Below are 20,835 nucleotides of genomic sequence, written 5' to 3'. Positions count from 1 at the left end.
TTTTTTGTTAGGAATTAGTTTTTGTAATTTAGTTCCTATAAAATTAAGAAATTAAAATTTAGTCCTTACTGTTAATTCTCTTAATATTGAGCTCAACACTTCATGTGATACCATATTGTTTTTTTTATTATTTAAAATTAAAAATTATAAATAAGTCTCTAAACCTATTTTATATAATTGCATAAAAGTTTTTTCTCTTTCTTCCACCTCCACTCCCTCCCCTTCTCCCTCTTCCCCCCACACCCCCTCCCTTTTCCTCCACTCTCACTTCCTTTCTTTTCCCACATCCCTTCTTCCTCCAATACTTATACTTTCACCCCCTCCTCCACCCCTTTCCATTCCTTACTCGCACCACCCCTTCCTCTTCTTCACACCCCTCTCTCTCCAACACCCTCACTCCATCCATTTTCATTCCCTTATCCCCACCACTCTCCTCTCCTACTCCTTCTCATTCTCCCATTCGCACTATCCTTTTCACATACTCTTCTCCCTCCAACACCCACATTTGCACCACTACTTTCCCTTCCTCCTACCCCACATCCCTCTCTCTCCAACACCCATGCTCCTACTCTATTTGCATCACCTCTCTCCCCCACTCCCTTTTCATTCCTCCCATCCGCACCACCCCATCTCCTCTCCCTCCCTTTCTCATTTCCCACGCCTTCACCTCCTCTCCTTTCTTCCACTCCAACTCCTTTCCTATTATCCTACTCTCAGTCCTTCCTCTACCCCACACCTAACTCCTCTCTTGCCTCTAACTTGCATCTCTATTTCCAACTCGTTTTTCACTTTTTCTTATTAAAATTTTGTTTGTGTTTTAGATATTGAAGGGTTGTATAAATGTTCTATATTGGGTAATGGAAAATTACTTTAAAACGTGTACAAAGTTTTAAAATGAATGATTTGAATATGGAATGGAGAGAGAAAGAGTTTAATGCAATGTAAAATGAAAAAGTGTTGATGATTTTATGCTTTAGTAAGGAAACTTTGGGGGAAAAAAAAAAAAGAGGGAAGGGGTGGGTGGGCTAAGGGTAATAGAGAAGGGAGAGGGAAAGGAAACGGGAAAGGAGAAAGAAACTTCATTGTAATTATATAAAATATATTTAAAGACTTATTTTTAAATATTAATTTTAAATAATAAAAAAATAAAATAACATTACATGTCATGTGGTGCCACATGGGAGTGCTGAACTGGCTCTTCGTCAGTCAGGTCAGCACTTAACATAAGAGAGTTGACAACAAAAATTAAATCATAATTGCTTAACTCTTTAGAAACTAAATCCTAACAAAAATTTTTATAAGAATTTATAACAAAATGTTCAATATTTATAGGGACTAAAATATAATTAAGCCTAAAATCTAACTTAAATATATATATCTAATTTATTTTATTATTATTTGGCTTAGTTGTATTTTTAATCCCTATAAAGTTAGCATATTTTGTAATAAATCTCTATAAAAATTTTTGTTAGAATTTAGTTTTAAAATATTAAAAAGTTAAAATTTAATCTCTGTCATCAATTCTCCTCTATTAAGTATTAAGTTGATAGGCAAAAAGTTTACTCAATACTGTCACGTGGTATGCCACATAATATATTATTTAAAATAAATATTTGTAAAAAAATAATTAAATATATTTTACATATTTACCAAAAAAAAAAAAAACTTTTCTCTTGTTCCTCAACCCTTCATCATAGCAAGGGTAACAGGGGAGTTGGTCATTTTGAGTGAAGGATCCTTTTACGATAACGTTGTAGAATGTGGAGAGGCATATGTGGGATGGTGGTGAGTTTGGAAGTGGGCGATGGGAAGGAAGTTGGAGAGGAAGAGAAATAATATAAAATAATTAAATTATTTTAGTCATTTATAAATATATTATTTAAAATTTAATATTTATTTATATTTTAAAAATTATATCATTTATTAAAATAAAATAATACAATGAAGTATTTAATAATTTTTTATATAATAAATAAAATATTTTAAATTAATAGTTAAATTAGTTAATCTCATATTTTATAAATAATTATTAAATAATATTAGTGTGTAAGTTTGATATCTATTATCAATAAATTCTATATATATATATATATATATATATATATATATATAATTTGATTTAATTGTATATATAAGTATACATTTAATTTGATTTAATTAAATTTTAAAATTCAAACAAAAACTGATTTAATTAAAAAATTATTTTTTATTTTCCGTTCGTATAATTTACATGAAATTAAATCATTGTTTGAACACCCCGTTAGCTATTAGTACGCCATTTTTCCATTATAAGAAATGAAGTCTAATAAACAAATAGACCTTCTGCCTAATATATTTGTCGTTCACCTATAAATAAGCTATCCAAAAATCTTAATTATTAGCGGTTTAAAACCTTAATATATTAAATTGGTCGCTTTATAAATGAGTTTTTTACTCTTAAACGTAAGATTTTTTATTATGTTTTATAAATAAAAAATTATATCTAAAAATTAATTTTTAGAAGTAATTTATAAATAACTTATAAAATATAAGTTCTAGAATTTATTAAACATATTTCTAAAATTAAATTATAAATAAAAAAACGTAATGTAACTAGTAGAAAATAAGCGGTGTAAAAAATGGTCTCCATCTATTTTTACTTTTCAATGGTTTAATATTTGTTATTGCATTTTTTGTCTCGATAAAATGCGGGGCCCAAGCCCAAGAAAAGAACTACACAAGCATTCGAGGGATACAAACCTTAGCATTATCATCCTTAAGACAATTGACTATGGATAGAATGGAATAAAACATCATATTTTGTTTCATTCTCCTCGAATTTATCCTGGGACCAAAATATACCATCTTTAAACCTTATGAATTCTTTTGTTCTATTTTTAAAACGTTCTAAAATAAAAAGTTAAAACTCATATTTTATCTTTTAAGCATGTTTATTAAGTATTACCTCCTCCAATCTTTTTTATAATAAACAAAATAAAGTATTTTTTTAATCTTTATTATAAGAAATAAATAATAGATTCAAGAAGCATTAATTGTTAAATTTCTTTTATACTTTTATTTTATTAGTATCATTAATGATATAAATTATTAACTATAATATTTAATATCATAGATATTTTTAAAATAAAGTTTATATTTATAAAAAATATAAATGACTTAATCACTTTCCTTAGTTATAAAAATTTAGTCTTTTATTTTTTATAAAAAAAATCAGAAGTAATATGAAACACTACTTTATTAGACATTCAAAAGTACTAATTAACATGACCATAGTTAAACCATACAATTAATAGCCCTATTAATTGACACTTGAAAATATCAACCCCCCCACCACCCTCTTTGAATGCAACTCATGTACTAAAAAAATTTGTATAACATGGAAAGAGACTATTCTCAATCAATCGTATTATATTATGTATATAAATTATATAATTTATAAAAAATATTAATATGTAACACAATGTGATTATCTGAAATTACATAATCTTGAACTATCTAATAATTACTCCTTGTATTATGTCTCAATGCCCCACCCTAGGATTTTAACTTTGTCGAGCAAACTGCTTTCTTTGAGAAATCTATTATATATTATTTAGTACAAACAAATTGTTATAATAAAACAAAATGAGCATGACAGTAATCAAAGCACACTGAAGTCTAAGTAGATAAGTAGATGCTAGAAGGAAGGATGGTTATTTTAGACATGCAACATTGCTCATTAGATTGTTTGTAATTTTATTTTACTTACCGTTATAAATTTAAATGAATATTTAATGGTTAATGAAGCAATGCTGATCATTTCTATTCACAAAATTTATAGAAATAAACCTCAACAAATTTAAGTCTATGACATATGTTAAATTTCAAACTTCTGATGTCTTTAGCACTCAAAGTTCGGATTATTTTGATAACATTCAAATGATTTGGTAAACGAATTATTGAATTAATAAACTTGCTAATTATGCAAAATCAAATGAGTATAAGCTTAAAGTACAACGTCTAAAAGTTAATTTGAGGTATGAAGACCAAGGCTTAAGACGATAGGAAGGGGGCTCATCTAGACCTAACTTTGTTGTTGAGCTTTTGTGACATTTGAATAAATCTTTTAAAAGAAAAGTAAAAATTGGTTGTACAAGTCTAAATCAAGGACAGATCTAACACAATAGATATTTTTGAGCAATTAATGCAATAGGACACTAAAATAATAAAACAAAAGAAAGACTTTGTTAACTATAATACCATAAGCTTGCACAAGAAGAAAAAAAAAAGACACTCACACAAGTACATCAAATCCATGCAAAGTTGCTTGAATGATAGATGAAGCAACTTGCTGTGAAAAAAGAGCCCGTTTTCTATGTATCTATGCATTTAATGCATGAATAGAATGGTCTTCTTTTTTTCCATAGACATTCTGCAACATTCACCTTCTATGGAGACACAGATATAGAACACCTTGAATCATGCATAACACCTCTAAATTTGGTATTTGGTTGGATCGAAAATCTCTTATATTTAATATATGGTAAAAATAATAGTGCTCACAACATCATCAGGTTATCAATCAATTGCAGTGTGATATTCTGCATCTCAGTGGAGAAACTAGTAGCTCTTTTGTGCCTAAAAAGTTAATTAGCTGGTTAAGTTCCAATAGATGGAACGGTTGCTTTAAATGTGGATGGCAGTACTGTCACTGGCAACCTAGGGAGGGCTAATTCTGGTGCTCTCTTAGATGCTGTCATGGAAATTGGATTTGTGGATTTCTTGCCTTTATTGGTTTCATAAAGAAGAAAAATTGCTTCCAACAAACTCTTTAATATAACATTTTAATATTAAAAAATATTTTTTATTCTCTTAATTATTAATTAAAATTTATTAAAAACTATATGAATCTTATTGTTATTTTAATAATGCACTCTCTTCATTTTATTTTGTAGTATTTAATAAATTTTAATCAATAATTTAAATTATGTTAAAAGAATGTATTAGATCGAGTTTATCCGCTCACAATTATTAACGTGAAACTTATAAGATTGTAACGTGGGTTGTAATTACCTTGGAGTGAAGGCCACAGAAACATTCAACGTTGGACTGATAGTATGGAGCTTCTTAATCTCATCAGAGGTGATTCAACTTATTTTCATAAGTATGGTGTTGCAAAAAATCAAGAATATGTTGCATAAAGATTGGATGATCTCTTTAAAGCATACTTTGAGATAGGACAATTTTTATACTGATAATGATATTTTAGTAAGGATGGGAGTACTTTTCCTCACAAAATGCTTGTTCTCAAACTTCCTCCTAAACAACTTCATTTGCCTGGGGCATTTCCTTTGCTAGGCCTTAGCCTCTTCTATTATTTTCTTTTGTAACAAAATAAATAAATAAAAACATAGATATACAAATAAACTTGAATAGTAACCACAATAATCATTATCTTCGTTTTATTTTTCCAATTTACTTGTAAACATTATGTATCTCTTTACACTTGAGAGAATATTATTAGAGTGTCATTATCATCGGTTCTTTTCAGAAAAATATTTTTGATAGCATCAAAATTTTTATTTGTTAATTCATTATTTACTGGGAATGTGAAAAGTTTGAAGAAACTTTTTTGAGAAAAAAAAACACACTTAGTTTTAAGTATAAACAGAAGTGTGGAATAATATTTAAGATGTAAAGTTATTATTATTTTTATTTTTTAGACTATCTAATTAGTAAAAATCCTAACTAATTTGTTGAGAATTGAACATATTCCTCGTGTGAATGCAGGGTGAATAGTGATGAAGATTGAAAAAATATTAACATCAGTTTTTAAACAACTAATACTTATAAATTTTTATTTTAAAAATAATTATTATTTTATATTTTACTATTATAAATACATTTTTTTGATAATTTTTTAAAAATATTTAAACTCCGTCATTAGAGTTGAAATTAATAAATAAAACTCAAATATTTTGTACCCTTCTCTCATTCCATTTTAATGTTCCATATAACCTAAGATTACCATGCATTTTTTTTAACAAGGTTTTTCAAATATTTTTAATTAAAGGTTGCATTTAAGACATCACGTGAAGTTTCGGATGATAGCTCGCAAGAAAATAAAAGCCTTAGATGGTCTGTGAATCTTCTCTAACTACTCTTAAATGCTTGTCTTTAAAAACATTTTTTAAAAAAGAAATTGTTAAAAAGAAGCTCCAAAAAACACAATTCAACTTTCTTTTAGGTTTCCCAATATTCTTCAGCGTATTTGTTCACATTATTAGGTATAATTATAAAATATAAATATATATTAACATTTTTCTTGAATATCATCGGTCCATTTTAAATTAACTATTTTTATTAACAAGAAAAATGTCAGATTAAGAAAAAAATTCCATTTATTATAACTCGTTTGAAACTCATTAATTGGTTCAAGTATAATTCTAAATTTTCTAATTTTTTATATATCTTCTTTATTATTAAAATAAATTATTAAAAAATTATATTTTAAAATAATTAATTTTTCATTTAATACTTCATAAAATTTTAAAAAATTATTAAAATGATGAGTAAGAGAATATTATAGTAAAACCCTTCTTTTAAAATTTCAAATCTTAATAACAAGTCTCTTTAAAACAATTACTAAAAATTCAATAAATAAATTTTGATTGCGACTCAAATAAACTGATAATAATAAATTTAATCTTTTAACGTGACACAATAAAAATCTGTATATAATTTTTTATTAAAACATTATAATATATCACAAAATTTAATATATTATATTAATAACTTTGAATGTTATAAATTTTAATAAAAAATTATTATTTATTAATTTTTTTATTATATATTCTTACATATACGTTAAAAAAATTTATTAAATATCTTTTTTTATATATATAGAATTACTTTTAAATTCTTCTATTAATGTACTTGGGGCATAAAGTCACTAATCAAATTGCTAGGCACTCTAATCACCCAAAAAGATGCACTTTGCATTTATTAGAGAAAAACAAAAATACCAAACTGAGGCATTTCCAAGCCGTAAACTAATTCATGGGGAAATATTGTTAGTTTTGGCTTTGGGAAGACCATGAATCCATCCATCCATCCACGGTCACGAAACAAGAGCGACTTTACATTACAAAACTAACGAATAAACAAATCACTTGTTGGCGTGCACTGTTATCCATCCATGGCGCATGTGCAGCAGAGCTCAGTGTGCTCATTCAACATTGCCCTGAACAGTGAATAAATGTGACACATGCGCGATGATTTCATTGTCTATTCATGCTGGCTACTACTAGCTGGATCTGCTTTGTCAGAATTAACTGGGTATGCTTTTTCATGATTGAAACGCACCACAATGCAAGTTATGTTATCTGCACTGCCACGGGTAAATGCCGCTTCTGTTAACTTACGAGCAGCTGTCTCCGCCTCCTCTTCTGTTCGGACAAGAGAAACAGCATCCTGAACAAACAAAGGATGACAATATCCAAAGTATCAAAGAGAACAATCTACACAAAGACGAGAGGATTAGAGAATAAAATATTACAAAATTATCACTCCAAACATTGTGATAATGGGTCCAAGAATATTTTGATTACTTCGTGTTTCATATTCATTCATTCACGGTATCGGTAACTTACATACGCCGTTACCCATATCAATTAAAGTGAACAAGGTTGGAGGATGACAAGACAGAATCATAAATTCCGTATGTAGTACACGACGTAAGCTTAAAGTAGCTAAAGTCAATGAGCAGAAAATTCCCCAGCAGATTCCCAACCCCCCTAAGTCTTCGAGATTTGTGTATGCATTTTACTTCGAGATTTTCATTTTCTTTTATTAATTCTTAACTTTAAAAGATGGCGTTCACTTTAACTTTTTTTAATGCAAAATAGTAATAGAAAATAAAATAAAAATGGTAAAATATTTTTTTAAAAAAACCAAGAATTAATAAATGGTTTTTAAAATTTTGAAACTAAAATCCATGACTTATCCAATGTGGAGGACTAGATAATTTACTTTTCTGTTTCTTTCCTCTCCCATCTTATATGCCAACCAATGCTATTAGGCAATTCACTTCGCTTTGAACGCCATCCTTGGTGATATATGGCCTGAAGAACAAATGCATTTTCAAGCTCATTATTTTTCTTGTTTATTTTACCGGTTATATGTTACTGATGATAATCTACTCCTGCCTGATTAGAATGAATATTACATGTGAATGCAACAAGGAAGTGCATGGCTAAGACGGAAGAAGAATCTTACGTCATTTGGTACTACATCCCAGAGTCCATCACTTGCAAGAACAAGCAGCTCAGTTTCTTCATCTATCTCCTGGTCCTGACCATAAATGAGGAAATAAATTAGATTGTCAAACCGACTTTAAAATGCATCCGTTAATTGAACAAAGATGATCCTTTTTTCTTTCTTGCTGAGAGCCAAAAAGGTGATCCATATCATGGAAGTGGCTCCACCAACAGTATTCATCGGGTTAAGAAAGGCCTATAGATCAACAAACGAAGAAAGATAACGTAATCTGGTTTTTTTTTTTTGTTACAATGGGAAACACAGAAGAAGCTGCGGAAGACAAACATGTATCAATTTGCGTGTTAGGGGCATGGCTGCCACAGAAATGTTTTTGATGCTTGTTCTTGCATGACAAAACAATCTCTTGGCTCCAAAACAAACGTTTTATTTATATACACTTGTATTAAATGTTAACGTATTCAATCGGCAGCTTTAAGATGTTTGAAGTATTTTTTTCTTTAGGAAACAATCTTTTTTTTCCTCAGAAGTTCCTTCGGGAAATGAGAAAAAACTGGGTTATTTCTCCAAAACAAGGTTGAATCAAACATGCCCAAGTACTAGCCTAGTCCATGCTAAAACATTACACCATTAACACAATTCAGTTAAAAGAATTAAACTCACACATAAGCCAGTATTAGCCCGAACTAAAGCCAGTAGACCATTAAAACAAGATCAAAACTTAAATCCAGTTTCTCAAACTATGTTTTGGGGCATTAGATTTTAGAAGGAAAAGAAATAGAAGTAGAGATAGAAACATGTCAGGCAGCTTAACAGGACCTGCACTTGGCTTGACCACTTTAATAAACAAATAAGGTTTAATTTTTTTTAAGATTCGTTTAAATAAGTAGGTCAAATTTGAACTGTTTACAAAACCTATTAAACCTAACAGGTCAACTTGTGTATATATATATATATATTATTCAAAAATTATTATTTAAAGGTTTGTTTATTGCGTGTTTGTTGGCTTAAGCTTATTTAAGCCTGTTTACTGGCCTAAGCTTAATGACCTATTAAGAAATTTTTTACTTTGTTAATAAGTTTTAGATTATGTCAAACAACAAAAAATAAGACTTTTAATAGGTAACAAATCATACTTAGGTCCAATAATTATGCTATAAGCCTGACCTAGCCTGTTTCCATGCTTAAATGGAAGACAACTTTTTATTTCTAATTAAGATACTTTAATTTCATAATTTTTTAATTGAAGTTATAAAATGATAGATCATTGTAAACTCAAGTATTAATTTTTTATTTACTTTTATAAATATTATATGATTCTTTAATTTAAAAATAAAATGTCTTCCTTCTTTGTGATATTTTTCAATTAAAACTAGTGTTTTATTTTAGTAACTTGTAACAACCTTAAATATTAAATTTTTTTTATCAAAACAAAATTATAATCTTATTTATAAAATAGCACTAAAAGTATTTCGAGAATTGAACTTAAATCTTATCCTTAAAAATTCAATTAAGAAGATTAAGCTCACACATATGCTAGATCCTTAGAAATAAAGTCTTGCTAATCACTACCTTGAAGGTATTTATTAAAGAGTATCAATTATACCTTATTAAATGTTTCTACTTAAAAAGGTAAGATTAAATATTTTTTATATAATACAAATTTTTTAAAAGATTATATGTTTACTTTCTAAACCAATATCTAGGGATACTAATTGGTATTTTCCTTGTTATAGACCAATGAACAGCTCACTAACTTCAGCTGGCCACTAATAAAATGGTGGCCAAATAATTTTACATGTCGTTGATAATGGTGCTTCACAGCTTGCACGCTAGAACTGAATAACTCGTAAACAGTGACTTACATGCATTATTTTTATCCCTTCTCTCGTTAGCTCGGTTATTCTCGCCTGCTCCTTACTCTCACTTCCAAATTGCAAAATTCCCAGACTAAACCCCGCATTATATTTGCATAAAAAGTACTTTGCTGACTCTTTTTAACTATGATTGTCCAGTTCATATTTTCGGGCTATGCATTTTTAATTTTACAGTTAATAGTGGATATGATTAAAAAAAAAAAAAGAAGCTTTTTTAATCACCTGCTAATGCATTTTTTTCTTATTAGTTTTGTATACTTACCTACTCCATAACACTACTAGAAAAACGCTTATGTAATACAGACGGATTTGTGATTTTTTTTTTTTTTTTTTTCTGAAAAATCTATCTATAAATCCGTCTGTATTACCGATGGATTTTTATCTGTCTATAATATTCGTCTATAGTTTGCCCGCCATTTGGTGCGAAACAATATAGACAGGAATTACAGACAAATTTTTTCGTCTGTAATTTGAATAAGGGAGAGAAATTTGGAGCGGGAGTTACAGACAGATTTTTTCATCCGTAAATGGACTTGACGAATTTACAAACAGAAAAATCTATCTGTAACTAGATCTTTAAAACGCACCATTTCATTAAACCATTTACAGACAAATTATTTTTCTGTCAGTAATGTCTGAAACTCATAAATCCACGCCTCTCCCTTCCCTTTCCTCATTTTTCATAAATCTCTCTCTCTCTCACCTCTCTTTGTCTCTCTCTCGCCTCTCTTTGTCTCTCTCTCAAGGAGCTTCAATTTTTTGGCCTTTGCGAGTGATTGGAGCATCCATTTAATTTGCATCATTGTGTTCCTGGTACGATACTCTAACTTCTAATCGGTTTAGTTTTTTTATTTTTGATGTATTTTAGAAACTTAAAATTTCTAAGATAGAGTTGTAGGATGGAAAATTGTATGACTGGGGGAAGGGCGTAAAGGTCCTTCTCCGAACCTAATTATTGTGTACTGTTGGATTGTTTTTGTTTGTGGAGTTTGTAGAATATACATGTTGTAGAGTTATAAGAAGATGTGCTCTAGAACGGTTTAGGATTGTAATGTGTATGTTTTTTATGCATTGATTAATAGATTATTACATAATATATAGATTATGTGTAAAGAAAATTTAGATTTTTATATTAAGTACGTGTAAACAAATGTAAGGAAATATTAATATATTAGGGAAGATTTTGGCCGAAATTTACATTAGAATTTTGTTGTATTAAATGTAAACAAATATAGAAAAATATTCATATACTAGGGGAAATTCTGCCAAAATTTATATTAGAAATTTGTTATATTAAGTGTAAACAAATATATGAAAATATTCATATATTAGGAGAGATTCTACCAAAATTTACATTAGAAATTTATTTTATTAAGTGTAAATAAATATAAGAAAATATTCATATAAGTGGACAACAATCATCACAAACTCAGGCATCATCTAGATCGCTTCCAACTTTAAGATGGGATGTGTCTACTTGGTAAGTTAAATTTAAAATATGAATAATAATTCTATTTTTTTTAAACAAGTTATAATAATTGTTTGATGCACTTTACACAAGTTTTGCAAAGGTGTCTAAGGATACAAAGATGGAATGATTCAAAGATTGGAAGGTAATAATAGTTAATTAATTCCAGCTAAGTGTAATTAGATATTGTTTCTTGTAATTCTTCTAATGAAATTGTATTTATATAGAGCAACTTCTCCATTCTCCCAGGATGAAAAGATGATTTTCAAGGCATAGAAGAGTCGCACTGCAAAGCGACTAAGACAGATGTACACTGAAACCCGTTAGGATCCATCATATGCTGATTGGATAGCACCCAACTTCCTTTATGTCTTGCAGGAGTATTAGATGAATTTAAAAATCTTTCCGTAAAGAACAAGACAAACAAGGTATCCTTAAAAAGAGGATCATTGCATACTGATAGTTCTACGACTTTGGTTGGCACTAAAGCGAACTTAGTATGTAATTTTTAATTTTCTTTTAAAATTTTTTATTCAATCTATAATTGATGAGTGAGACGGTGATTTAATTGAAATTGCAAGAAAAGTCACTGAAGAGACCACCTACACATGGAGAGGTGTTCAAGGAGACACATACTCGCAAGGGAGACAAAACCTTGTGGCTTGATACACGATTTTAGGCCACATATGTAAGTTATCCTTATTGACACTATATATTATTATTAATGGTTTATTATATAGTATTCAAGACTAATATATCATTGAATTATAGGATAACTATGTTCAAAGGCTTGAGGAGACATCTTCTCAATATCCAGAGTCAGTTGACCATGATACTACATGGTCAGAGATGGTGGGTGGCCTTTATAAAGGCCGCATTTACGGCATGGGGAATCACTTTGCAGACTCTATGTCCCCTGCATCTGTTACCGGAGATGCTCTTTCTCTTGTACCTGAGGAAGTGGAAGATATGGTCCGCACTCAAGTCCATGCCTTCAATGAAGAACTGCAGAAGCAAAATGAAGAGATGTGGAAGAGCAAGGAAAGTGCATGGAAGAAGAAGTGGGCAAAAAAAATGGAGAAGAAGATAAAGAAGAAAGTGACATCGAGAATGCACAAGGAGGTGCAGCAATAGATGCAACACAGCATATGCATATGCAGCAGATGCATGCATACTTTGAGCTCATGAGAGCAAGTACCTCTACACATCTTCCTCTTCTGACTCCTCTTCTACTGATGGCGATACTTTTTCGGAAGATAATCACGCCGATTATTAGTGATATAAAATATTATTTTATTTTTATATTATTTTTTTATATGTTTATTTCTTTCTTTGTAATGAAATTTTAATTTTATATTTTATAAATAAATTTTAATTTTAAATATATAATTTTGTAGTTTTTATTATGTTTATAAATTGTGATAATTAGGAATAACGAGAAATAATTATATTTATAAAAAATAAAACAATTTTTTTGAAATTTCATAAATGAATTACAGACGGATTTTTCTGTCTGTAGTACAGACAGATTTAAAAATTCATCTGTAATTATTTACCGACGCGCAGATTATAGACAGACTGTAGCCGTCTGCAATGCTAAAATTCGTCTATAATAGTGAAAAAATCTGTCTATATTTTCGAATTTTCTAGTAGTGTAACTTGAATACACATTTTTTAAATTGGTGTTAAAGATTAGAAATTATATATGAATTATGGAGCCGTCAATACATTATCACGATGGCCCCCTCAAACTTATGATATGCCACTCTCTCAATAAATGTTCAAATATGAAATGTTTATCTAGGGTATTCCCCCAGAAAAGCTAGAAAGTTAATAGTTTCTGGCTATGCTAGACACATTCATCGTTAGGATTAGGCATCCATGCAGGGAAAATGATGACTAGCTTGGGCCGTCCAAGCAATTAATAGATTAGATAACATTGAGATTCGAAAGGTAAATCAATGATCACCTGGATCTCCGGTTCTGCTACGACAAACGGCTTCAGCATACGATTGCCAAAAGCACGAGACATTGCTAGCACCCCTCCAACCCTCCAAGTACCTGATCAGCAAATAAACACCTGTGAATATATCTTCCCTGGGCAAATCATTCCATTTCTTCATCAAATTCCATCCCTTGGATGGCTGGAATATTTTAAGGTGAAGATATGAAGCATGTTGTTATTCCAATCTACTATAAGTTGGGAACACAGATGCTACCTGCATACATCAATTAAATGTCAATATGCTGTACACCTACTTCAACTACTAATTTGTATCTAAAACATTTAACATGTAGTAGACATGTAAGCCACTAACACATTTACCAATGTAGTTTAAACTTTTTGCTTCAAGATTTCCACAGAAGTATATTCAAAACACATCAATCAGCCAGGACATACTATTCCATACATATTATTATGTCAACAAAAACCTGCATAAAATTTCCAATGTCACCACAAAATTACTTCAAATCTCAACTTTGTCCAAAGATAATCTGATGGAAAGCCCATCAAAATCTGAACCATCCCTATCATATCTTGCACCAAAATGTGCCAAAAGCATATTATCAACAGTCGAACCATCTAAAGCAGTAGTTTCTATGCTTGAATATCATGTGTCACCTGCCCACATGACAACACCGCCAGCATTCTCTATTCTCTTCCGCTCATCACTCCTATTAGGCTTATGATCCTCAGAGAGAGCAATTGCTGTCAAAAAGGAAAGGAAGAGTTTAAGAAGTCCCTACATAAACTAATTCTCAAAATGCATTCAAATAAAAGTAAATAAAAAAATAATTTTGTTAACCTCAATCCTTAAAATTGATGATAAGCAGCTAATAATAATAAAATTTTATTAAAAAAAGAAGTATTTATTGCACTTTTATAACTTTAATACAGTAACTGTGTACTTTTTGCATAAAAATTTTCTATTTATGGATGCTTAACTCAACCCTGAAGACTGAAGTTAACAAAATTCATAAAAAAATTAATCATATAATCAGGGTTAGCTAGGCCCACAAAAAATTACTTATTATCAATATTCTCTTCTTACAATAAATAAGTTATAAATTAGTTAATAGGTAATATTTAAAGTGATGATTTTTTACTTAAAATAGGTTTTTCATTTTATCAGTTTATCTCTTTATTAGCAACTATTTTATTTATATCTTTATCTTACTTTCAAATCCAATTAAAATATACATTTTCTATTATTGAACATTTTAAATGGTAAACTCCAAAATTTTATCAAGCTTTCTATTGGCATTCTAAACATTCGAATTCTAATTAAGACGATGACAAATGACTTTCACCCAATCTCCTTAACCTCTCAACATTTTGTTTGTCCTTTTCAATAGCATAGCAACGTAGTATCTGAGAAAAAGTAGGAAACTCAGCAATAGTGGATCTCTCAATAGTGGAAGACTTGATTCTTTAAAAGTATATATTACTCATAAATTTCACACAGCAACTGTGCTTTATCAGAATTTTTTTTTTCAAAATAAAAATTAAGAAATTCTTATCTAAAATCAAAGGAGTCTCTAGAAGATTAAATGAATTGACTTTATTAAAGATTGAAAATGAATTTTTAAATGAAATTGATTATGTAGTTAAATAAGTAATTTTGCATTTCAAAAATCTTGAAAGATAAATTTCAATTAAAATTTTAATATATTTTTTTGAATGCTTCATCCTAGAATTCACTTTAGGCCTAGATAACCAATGTGTCAACCTTGCATATAATCATACAAGAAACCCTATCTGCAGGCAAGGAAATGCTTGTAAAAACTAGACAACAATTGAAATGTGAAGAAATCAAAATACAGTAGGTAATCTAAATATTACCTTTTCCTGCTTTTGATATTATAGTTCTAGAATCTCCGACATTAGCAACATAAAGATGGTTATCAACCAAAACTGCTGTTGAAGCTGTGGAACCATCGTCCCGGAAAGTATCTTTTTCATAATCCAGAAAGTCGGCATCAGTCTGCTGATATGTTTCACCTGCAAGCTTACTGAAGTTACTATAATTGCATATATGGTGGAAATGAAAAGAATCCCCACACGGCACACAGGAACCCAGCCCCAAGGCCCTAAAAAAATATGGGACCAACAATTCACACTCAAACAGTTCCAATGATGTTGGATCTGACAGGAAAGTATAAACTAATGGAAAATAGTGACACATCTTCAATATTACAAGAAGTCAAACTTGGAAGGTGAGCATGCGAGAACACAAACGCACTTATGGCAGATTTAGTATCCTTCAAAAACTTTGGATGCTTCAGGAGATTATCAAATAGATGCTCCTTTAAATACTCAGCAGCACGAGAACCACCATGACCTGTATGGAATTTTAAGAATTTATTTTGACATCTACCAAGACAACAGAACATATGATCATGTATGATCAATGGCATTTATGAACAGATAAACACGCACCCTAAATAGCAGCTAATATCTGATATCATATTTTCTCCTTTCTGTTCATTTTGCTAAATTATAAACATCGACTTCACTGTTAGTCAATGACACCTGTTAGCGTCAACATTCAATTTAAGAAATCAAACTGCTTAAGCTTCAAACATTTTACATTCGGTTCTCTCCATTCACTAAAAAATGGAAAATAAATGTAAGGAGAAGAGGTCAATTGAGTTGAGTGCTTGGTGAAACTTGATTCAAGAAGTTTGCATCTCAAGGAAATGTTATAAACCTCCAGTAACTACAGTCTATAATAGGAGAAATAGAACAAGGAACAGGGAATCAGACCTAAGGCGGTCTTAACTCAGTGTAACAGAATATGATTCATTGTTATAGAATTTATTGATGGTTACTTAGTAAGAGGGGAGGTTGTAACTGGCGAGGGAGGAACTGCATAAAAATAAGAGAGAAACTAGAATGAAGTATCTTTTTGGGAGAGAAAACCGATTGAAGGGTTAGGAGAGCCCAGGTCACTCAAGCATCCAGGTTAACACTTGTATTCCTTCTGCCCTAACGTAGTAGAATATCATATTGGTATCTGCTGGGATATTGGCGTTCTGCAATGAATACTTCATTCTTTCTATCTTTTCTGATCCAATTCTTTTAAAATGTCCTTAAATGCAATTCATAGCAATTGCATTTTCAGTTAGAATAAATACATTTGAAATTTTGTATGGTAAGGGTTATTTTCAGCATGTTAAAAGTTCAAGTGAAGAAATTCCAAACTTAAAAATTGTTATTTTCCATAAGGTTAGATGAAGAGGAGGGTTATTTGCCAAAAAATAAAATTGAAGCAGGTTATTTGCATTTCTTTTCATATTTATTCCCTCTTCACTTTTATAGTTTCCTTTTTTTTTTTTCCTTGATGGAGGTTAGACAGTGGATAACAACTTTTAGAGTATAACTCCAACCTTTTCTGCTCAGGCTTTGTATGGTAGGCACATGAATACCAAGTTTATCTCAAAACATGACAACCACAAACTACAAACAGCCTAACATATATAACCGATGAAGCATTTTAGAAATGACATTAGATGCCAGAAACATAACTGGATTGTTTCATTTTTCTCCTTTTTTACTCTGCTTAGGGCAAGAAACAAAATAATTAGTTGCAGTTAGTCATATTGGAAATGTAAACAATAAACCATTTGATTCAAGCTCATGTTAAATGCTTTCCTGAATTTTTAAGGTTATTCCGTTGGCCTGCTATTGTGTCTTTTTGCATATCATGAAAATATTTCATTCATGGAGGCTTACACAACATGGATAGCCAATAATTAAAGAAATCCTCTGTACAACACCTTTTTCCCTTGTATTGTATGGAGAAGGGGAAAGAATTATCTCTCCCAAGGAAGTGACGAAGCTTGAAAGTCTTACCATCAAATATTCCAAATAAGCTCACCAATCGACCGTCTATCTTTGATGTCTTTATATCATAGAAATCCTCCATGGTCACTCTCTTCCCCCTAAAACTTGAATATCCACAGCTAAGTCTTCCATCTTCGCTGCCAATTGAAAATAGGATGAAATAAGCACAATTGATCACAAGATAGACAGGAAAAAAGTATAATACAAATCCAATCACTCAAGCAAATGCAATTATTCATTAAATTCATACTTTTCTAAGTAAGCCATAGTAAAATTTGACATCCATTGGAATTATTCTGGATAAATAAAGCTGAATTCAGCTTAGGAATGTCAAAAAAACTAGAAATAAATATAGTAAATATAAAGATTTGTCCCAATGAGTGGCAACTTCTGTTGATTTGATCCATAAAAGTATGCAAGTATGGAGTATAGTCCCCAATTTAGCTTTGTTAATTTGTAACAATTTAGTCCTTGAATTTGGTCAACTTCGTGAAGGAAAGACTAATTTGTCATGAAGTTGACAGGCTCAGGAACTAAATCATTTACAAGCAAACTTCAAGAACCAAATCAACACTGGTTGCCACCAAAAGTAGTTGAAGATCTTCTAACAAAAATTATTATCTGCCATAGCTATTGCATGTTGCTTCAGTATAATTTTGTGTGCACAAAGATACAATAAAAAAATAAAAAATCAGCATGTTAATTTCAACAAGTCTTAGCATTGACCAACCATGATGCATCCTCCTCTTAATTAAAACTGCATTTGCAAACTCCAGTTGATATTGCCATCAAAAGTCAAATATGGTAATGTAGTAACAGCAAACACTCTAGCATAATATTAAAACATTCCTTTACTTCGCCTTGGGTGTTTATAAACTACCATCGGCCTCAACATGTGTCCAATGTGGGACTTTGAGGGACAATACTCACCCATAAATTTTCATTTTTTTTTTCACCAACATGCATTAAAAATAAGTTAAAATATAATTTTTCTTACAATGCCCTAACAAGAGCAAATTATACTCAGCATTCCTGGATAATCAATAGTTGCAAAAACAATATCTTTTATTCTTAAAAAAAAAAAAAAATCTTACAAACTAGGCGAACCCTAACACATAGTATAAATTCAATCAAATGAATGAGGATGGAAAGCATTGTAGACACACTTATCAAATTCATCGCAAACACAAAATAAAATCAAAACATTATATTATTAACCTTTTCCAGGCACCACTGGGAAAACCCATGATATCGAGCACAGGGGTTGCTACACGCGGCATAGAAGAGTTGTCATCCATTACTCTTGTGATGGTCTTGAATCCACGATTCGGAAAATGAGCGATGCTTGGAATGCGGATGCAATTGAGATGTTGTTGAAGTGAGAGGCCTTTGTTGAAGGTTCCAAATCGAATCGCAATTCCGAGTTGAAGAACCATAGACCTCACATCACCGCCGCATACCATCTAATTGAACTGTAACCGTGTGGCAGTGGCAGTGTTAGTGTCACTGCCAGATCTCCCACAATCATATCATAACATAAATAAATACACATACCGTAAATTCATACACCCAAAATTCTAAATAATAATTATTAACTCGGTAAAGGAAACAAATGGGGCCGCCGATAAATCAGTTGTATATACTCACTTCTAAAACACCGATTTAGTATGGGATTCAGTTTTCCTATTAAAAACATTTATTTTTTTATTAATTTTATTTTAAATTTTAAAAATAAAAATTATTATTTATTTTATGTAAAAAAATTTATTTTTTGCTTATATTTATAAAAATTTCTTATTATTTTATATATTATGTAAATTAAAATATTTTAAAAAAGATATTAAAAATAATTTTATTATATATTTTTTAAAAATTTATAAAATTTATTTTTAATTATTAAAATATATATTATTTAACATAAAATATCTAATACATTACACGTGCATGCATGTGCATTTTGCAGACGATTAACTAATTTATTTTAATATCAATGGTTATAATTTATGCGTTTGATTGATATTTTTTATATGTATTTTTTAACGATTTAAATTAATAATAATTAAATCTGTTATATAAAATTATTTATTTTAAAGTGTTAAAAAATATTTTTAATACATTTTAATTTATTAATTAAATTTAAAATATATATATAAGTATAAAAATTTATTAAACTAGAAATAAATATTATTAAATTAAGAGTGAATTTTATATAAATTTTTTATTTTTAAAAATAACAAAAAGTATGTTAGTATGTTAGTAATATTTTTTTTTTTCATGCTAAAGTAATAATTATTGTCAATTTTTTAATTATTTAATTAATTTTTTTGTTTGTATTAAAAGTTAACTAATTTTTGAATATGTGTCTAAAAGCATATAGTAAGAAATAAAAGTAGTTTTTTTAATTAAAAATATATATTTTTATTGTTATTAAGAGCTTAAACTTTATGATATTTTGTTATTCTTTATATTTTTATCATATATAAATTTGCATCATGTCTCCTTGGCAATATTCTTAAACTCCGCTCAAACTGGTACATTAACTCAATATTTAAACTGTTAATAATCTATCCAAGTTTTATAGTGCTGGTTCTTAGATACACGTTAATAAACCAAAAATTAAGTTATTAAGTTAAACACTTTTAATTTTATAATAATAATATATGATTCTTTTTATTTTAAAATTTAGTTTAATAAATTTGACATGCTTTAAAATTTTAATCTTTGATTATTTTGCTTTAAAAGATTTTGCTTACTTATAATTTGAAATAAAATTTAGATGTATAAACATGATTTTCAAGAATGATAAGATTATAAATATTATTATAAATAAAATATCCTAATTCATAAAAATATAAATTTTAAAAAATATTTTTTTTCTTATTATATCTTACAATGATATAAAAAAATTTAAATTAGTGTTTTGCATTAAAAAATTATACAAATTTTGATTAGAAATATTTCTTAAAATTATTAATTAATATAATGAGCTTACTTTGTTAGTAGGTCTTAATAGTGATTAGGGTCAAGGTTAAAGATGAGTTAGCCTACATCTTTTAAAAGGTAATTAATAATTATTGTGTTATTTTTTTTATTAAAAGACATATGTATTTGTTTATAATTTTTATTAAAATATTTTATTTAAAATATTTTATTTAAATTTTATTAAAATTATATTTTAAATATAAAAATTTATATCAAATTAAATTATTTTACTTTAAAAATAAATTTTATCAAATTAAGATGAGGTAAAATTTAAATTTGCAAACAATAATTTATTTTTGCTAAGTTTTTAAACTTATATACATCAATAAATATATATATATATTTACTAATCATCAATATTTTATTAATAATAAATTTAGAGTATAAGAGATATTCTAACTTGT

General features: G+C 29.0%; 1 protein-coding gene across 4 annotated transcripts; it reads right to left on the bottom strand.

The window, feature by feature from the left end:
* Positions 1-6,957: 6,957 nt before the first annotated feature.
* On the bottom strand, positions 6,958-18,972 carry LOC113869664 (probable protein phosphatase 2C 76). Of its 4 annotated transcripts, none has more exons than XM_027506128.1 (8): positions 18,668-18,972; positions 17,459-17,586; positions 15,846-15,944; positions 15,446-15,604; positions 14,225-14,311; positions 13,571-13,662; positions 8,257-8,331; positions 6,958-7,499 (listed from the first exon to the last, which is right to left on the bottom strand). In XM_027506128.1, exons 1-8 carry the CDS (start codon positions 18,910-18,912, stop codon positions 7,395-7,397), a joined length of 990 nt encoding a protein of 329 aa, XP_027361929.1. In that variant the 5' UTR covers positions 18,913-18,972; the 3' UTR covers positions 6,958-7,394. The 4 variants fall into 4 exon arrangements, with proteins under 4 accessions (XP_027361929.1, XP_027361921.1, XP_027361913.1 ...); XM_027506120.1 differs by having other exon boundaries at positions 6,959-7,452; XM_027506112.1 differs by having other exon boundaries at positions 7,045-7,452; positions 17,459-17,589.
* Between the last annotated feature and the right edge of the window lie 1,863 nt (positions 18,973-20,835).

This window comes from Abrus precatorius, unplaced genomic scaffold (genome assembly GCF_003935025.1).
Source record: "Abrus precatorius isolate BTA unplaced genomic scaffold, Abrus_2018 Scaffold10, whole genome shotgun sequence".
In the NCBI taxonomy this organism is placed as follows: Eukaryota; Viridiplantae; Streptophyta; class Magnoliopsida; order Fabales; family Fabaceae; genus Abrus; species Abrus precatorius.
Note: the sequence above shows the minus strand (reverse complement) of the source record. Positions and strands in the feature narration are given on the sequence as shown.

Coding starts and splice junctions, on each gene's coding strand:
- LOC113869664 (XM_027506112.1), bottom strand. CDS start 18,912: ATGGTATGCGGCGGTGATGTGAGGTCTATGGTTCTTCAACTCGGAATT. Junction 8,332..13,570: donor TAGCAGAACCGGAGATCCAG/GTGATCATTGAT, acceptor ATTTATGGTCAG/GACCAGGAGATAGATGAAGA. Junction 7,453..8,256: donor GGGATGTAGTACCAAATGAC/GTAAGATTCTTC, acceptor TTGTTTGTTCAG/GATGCTGTTTCTCTTGTCCG.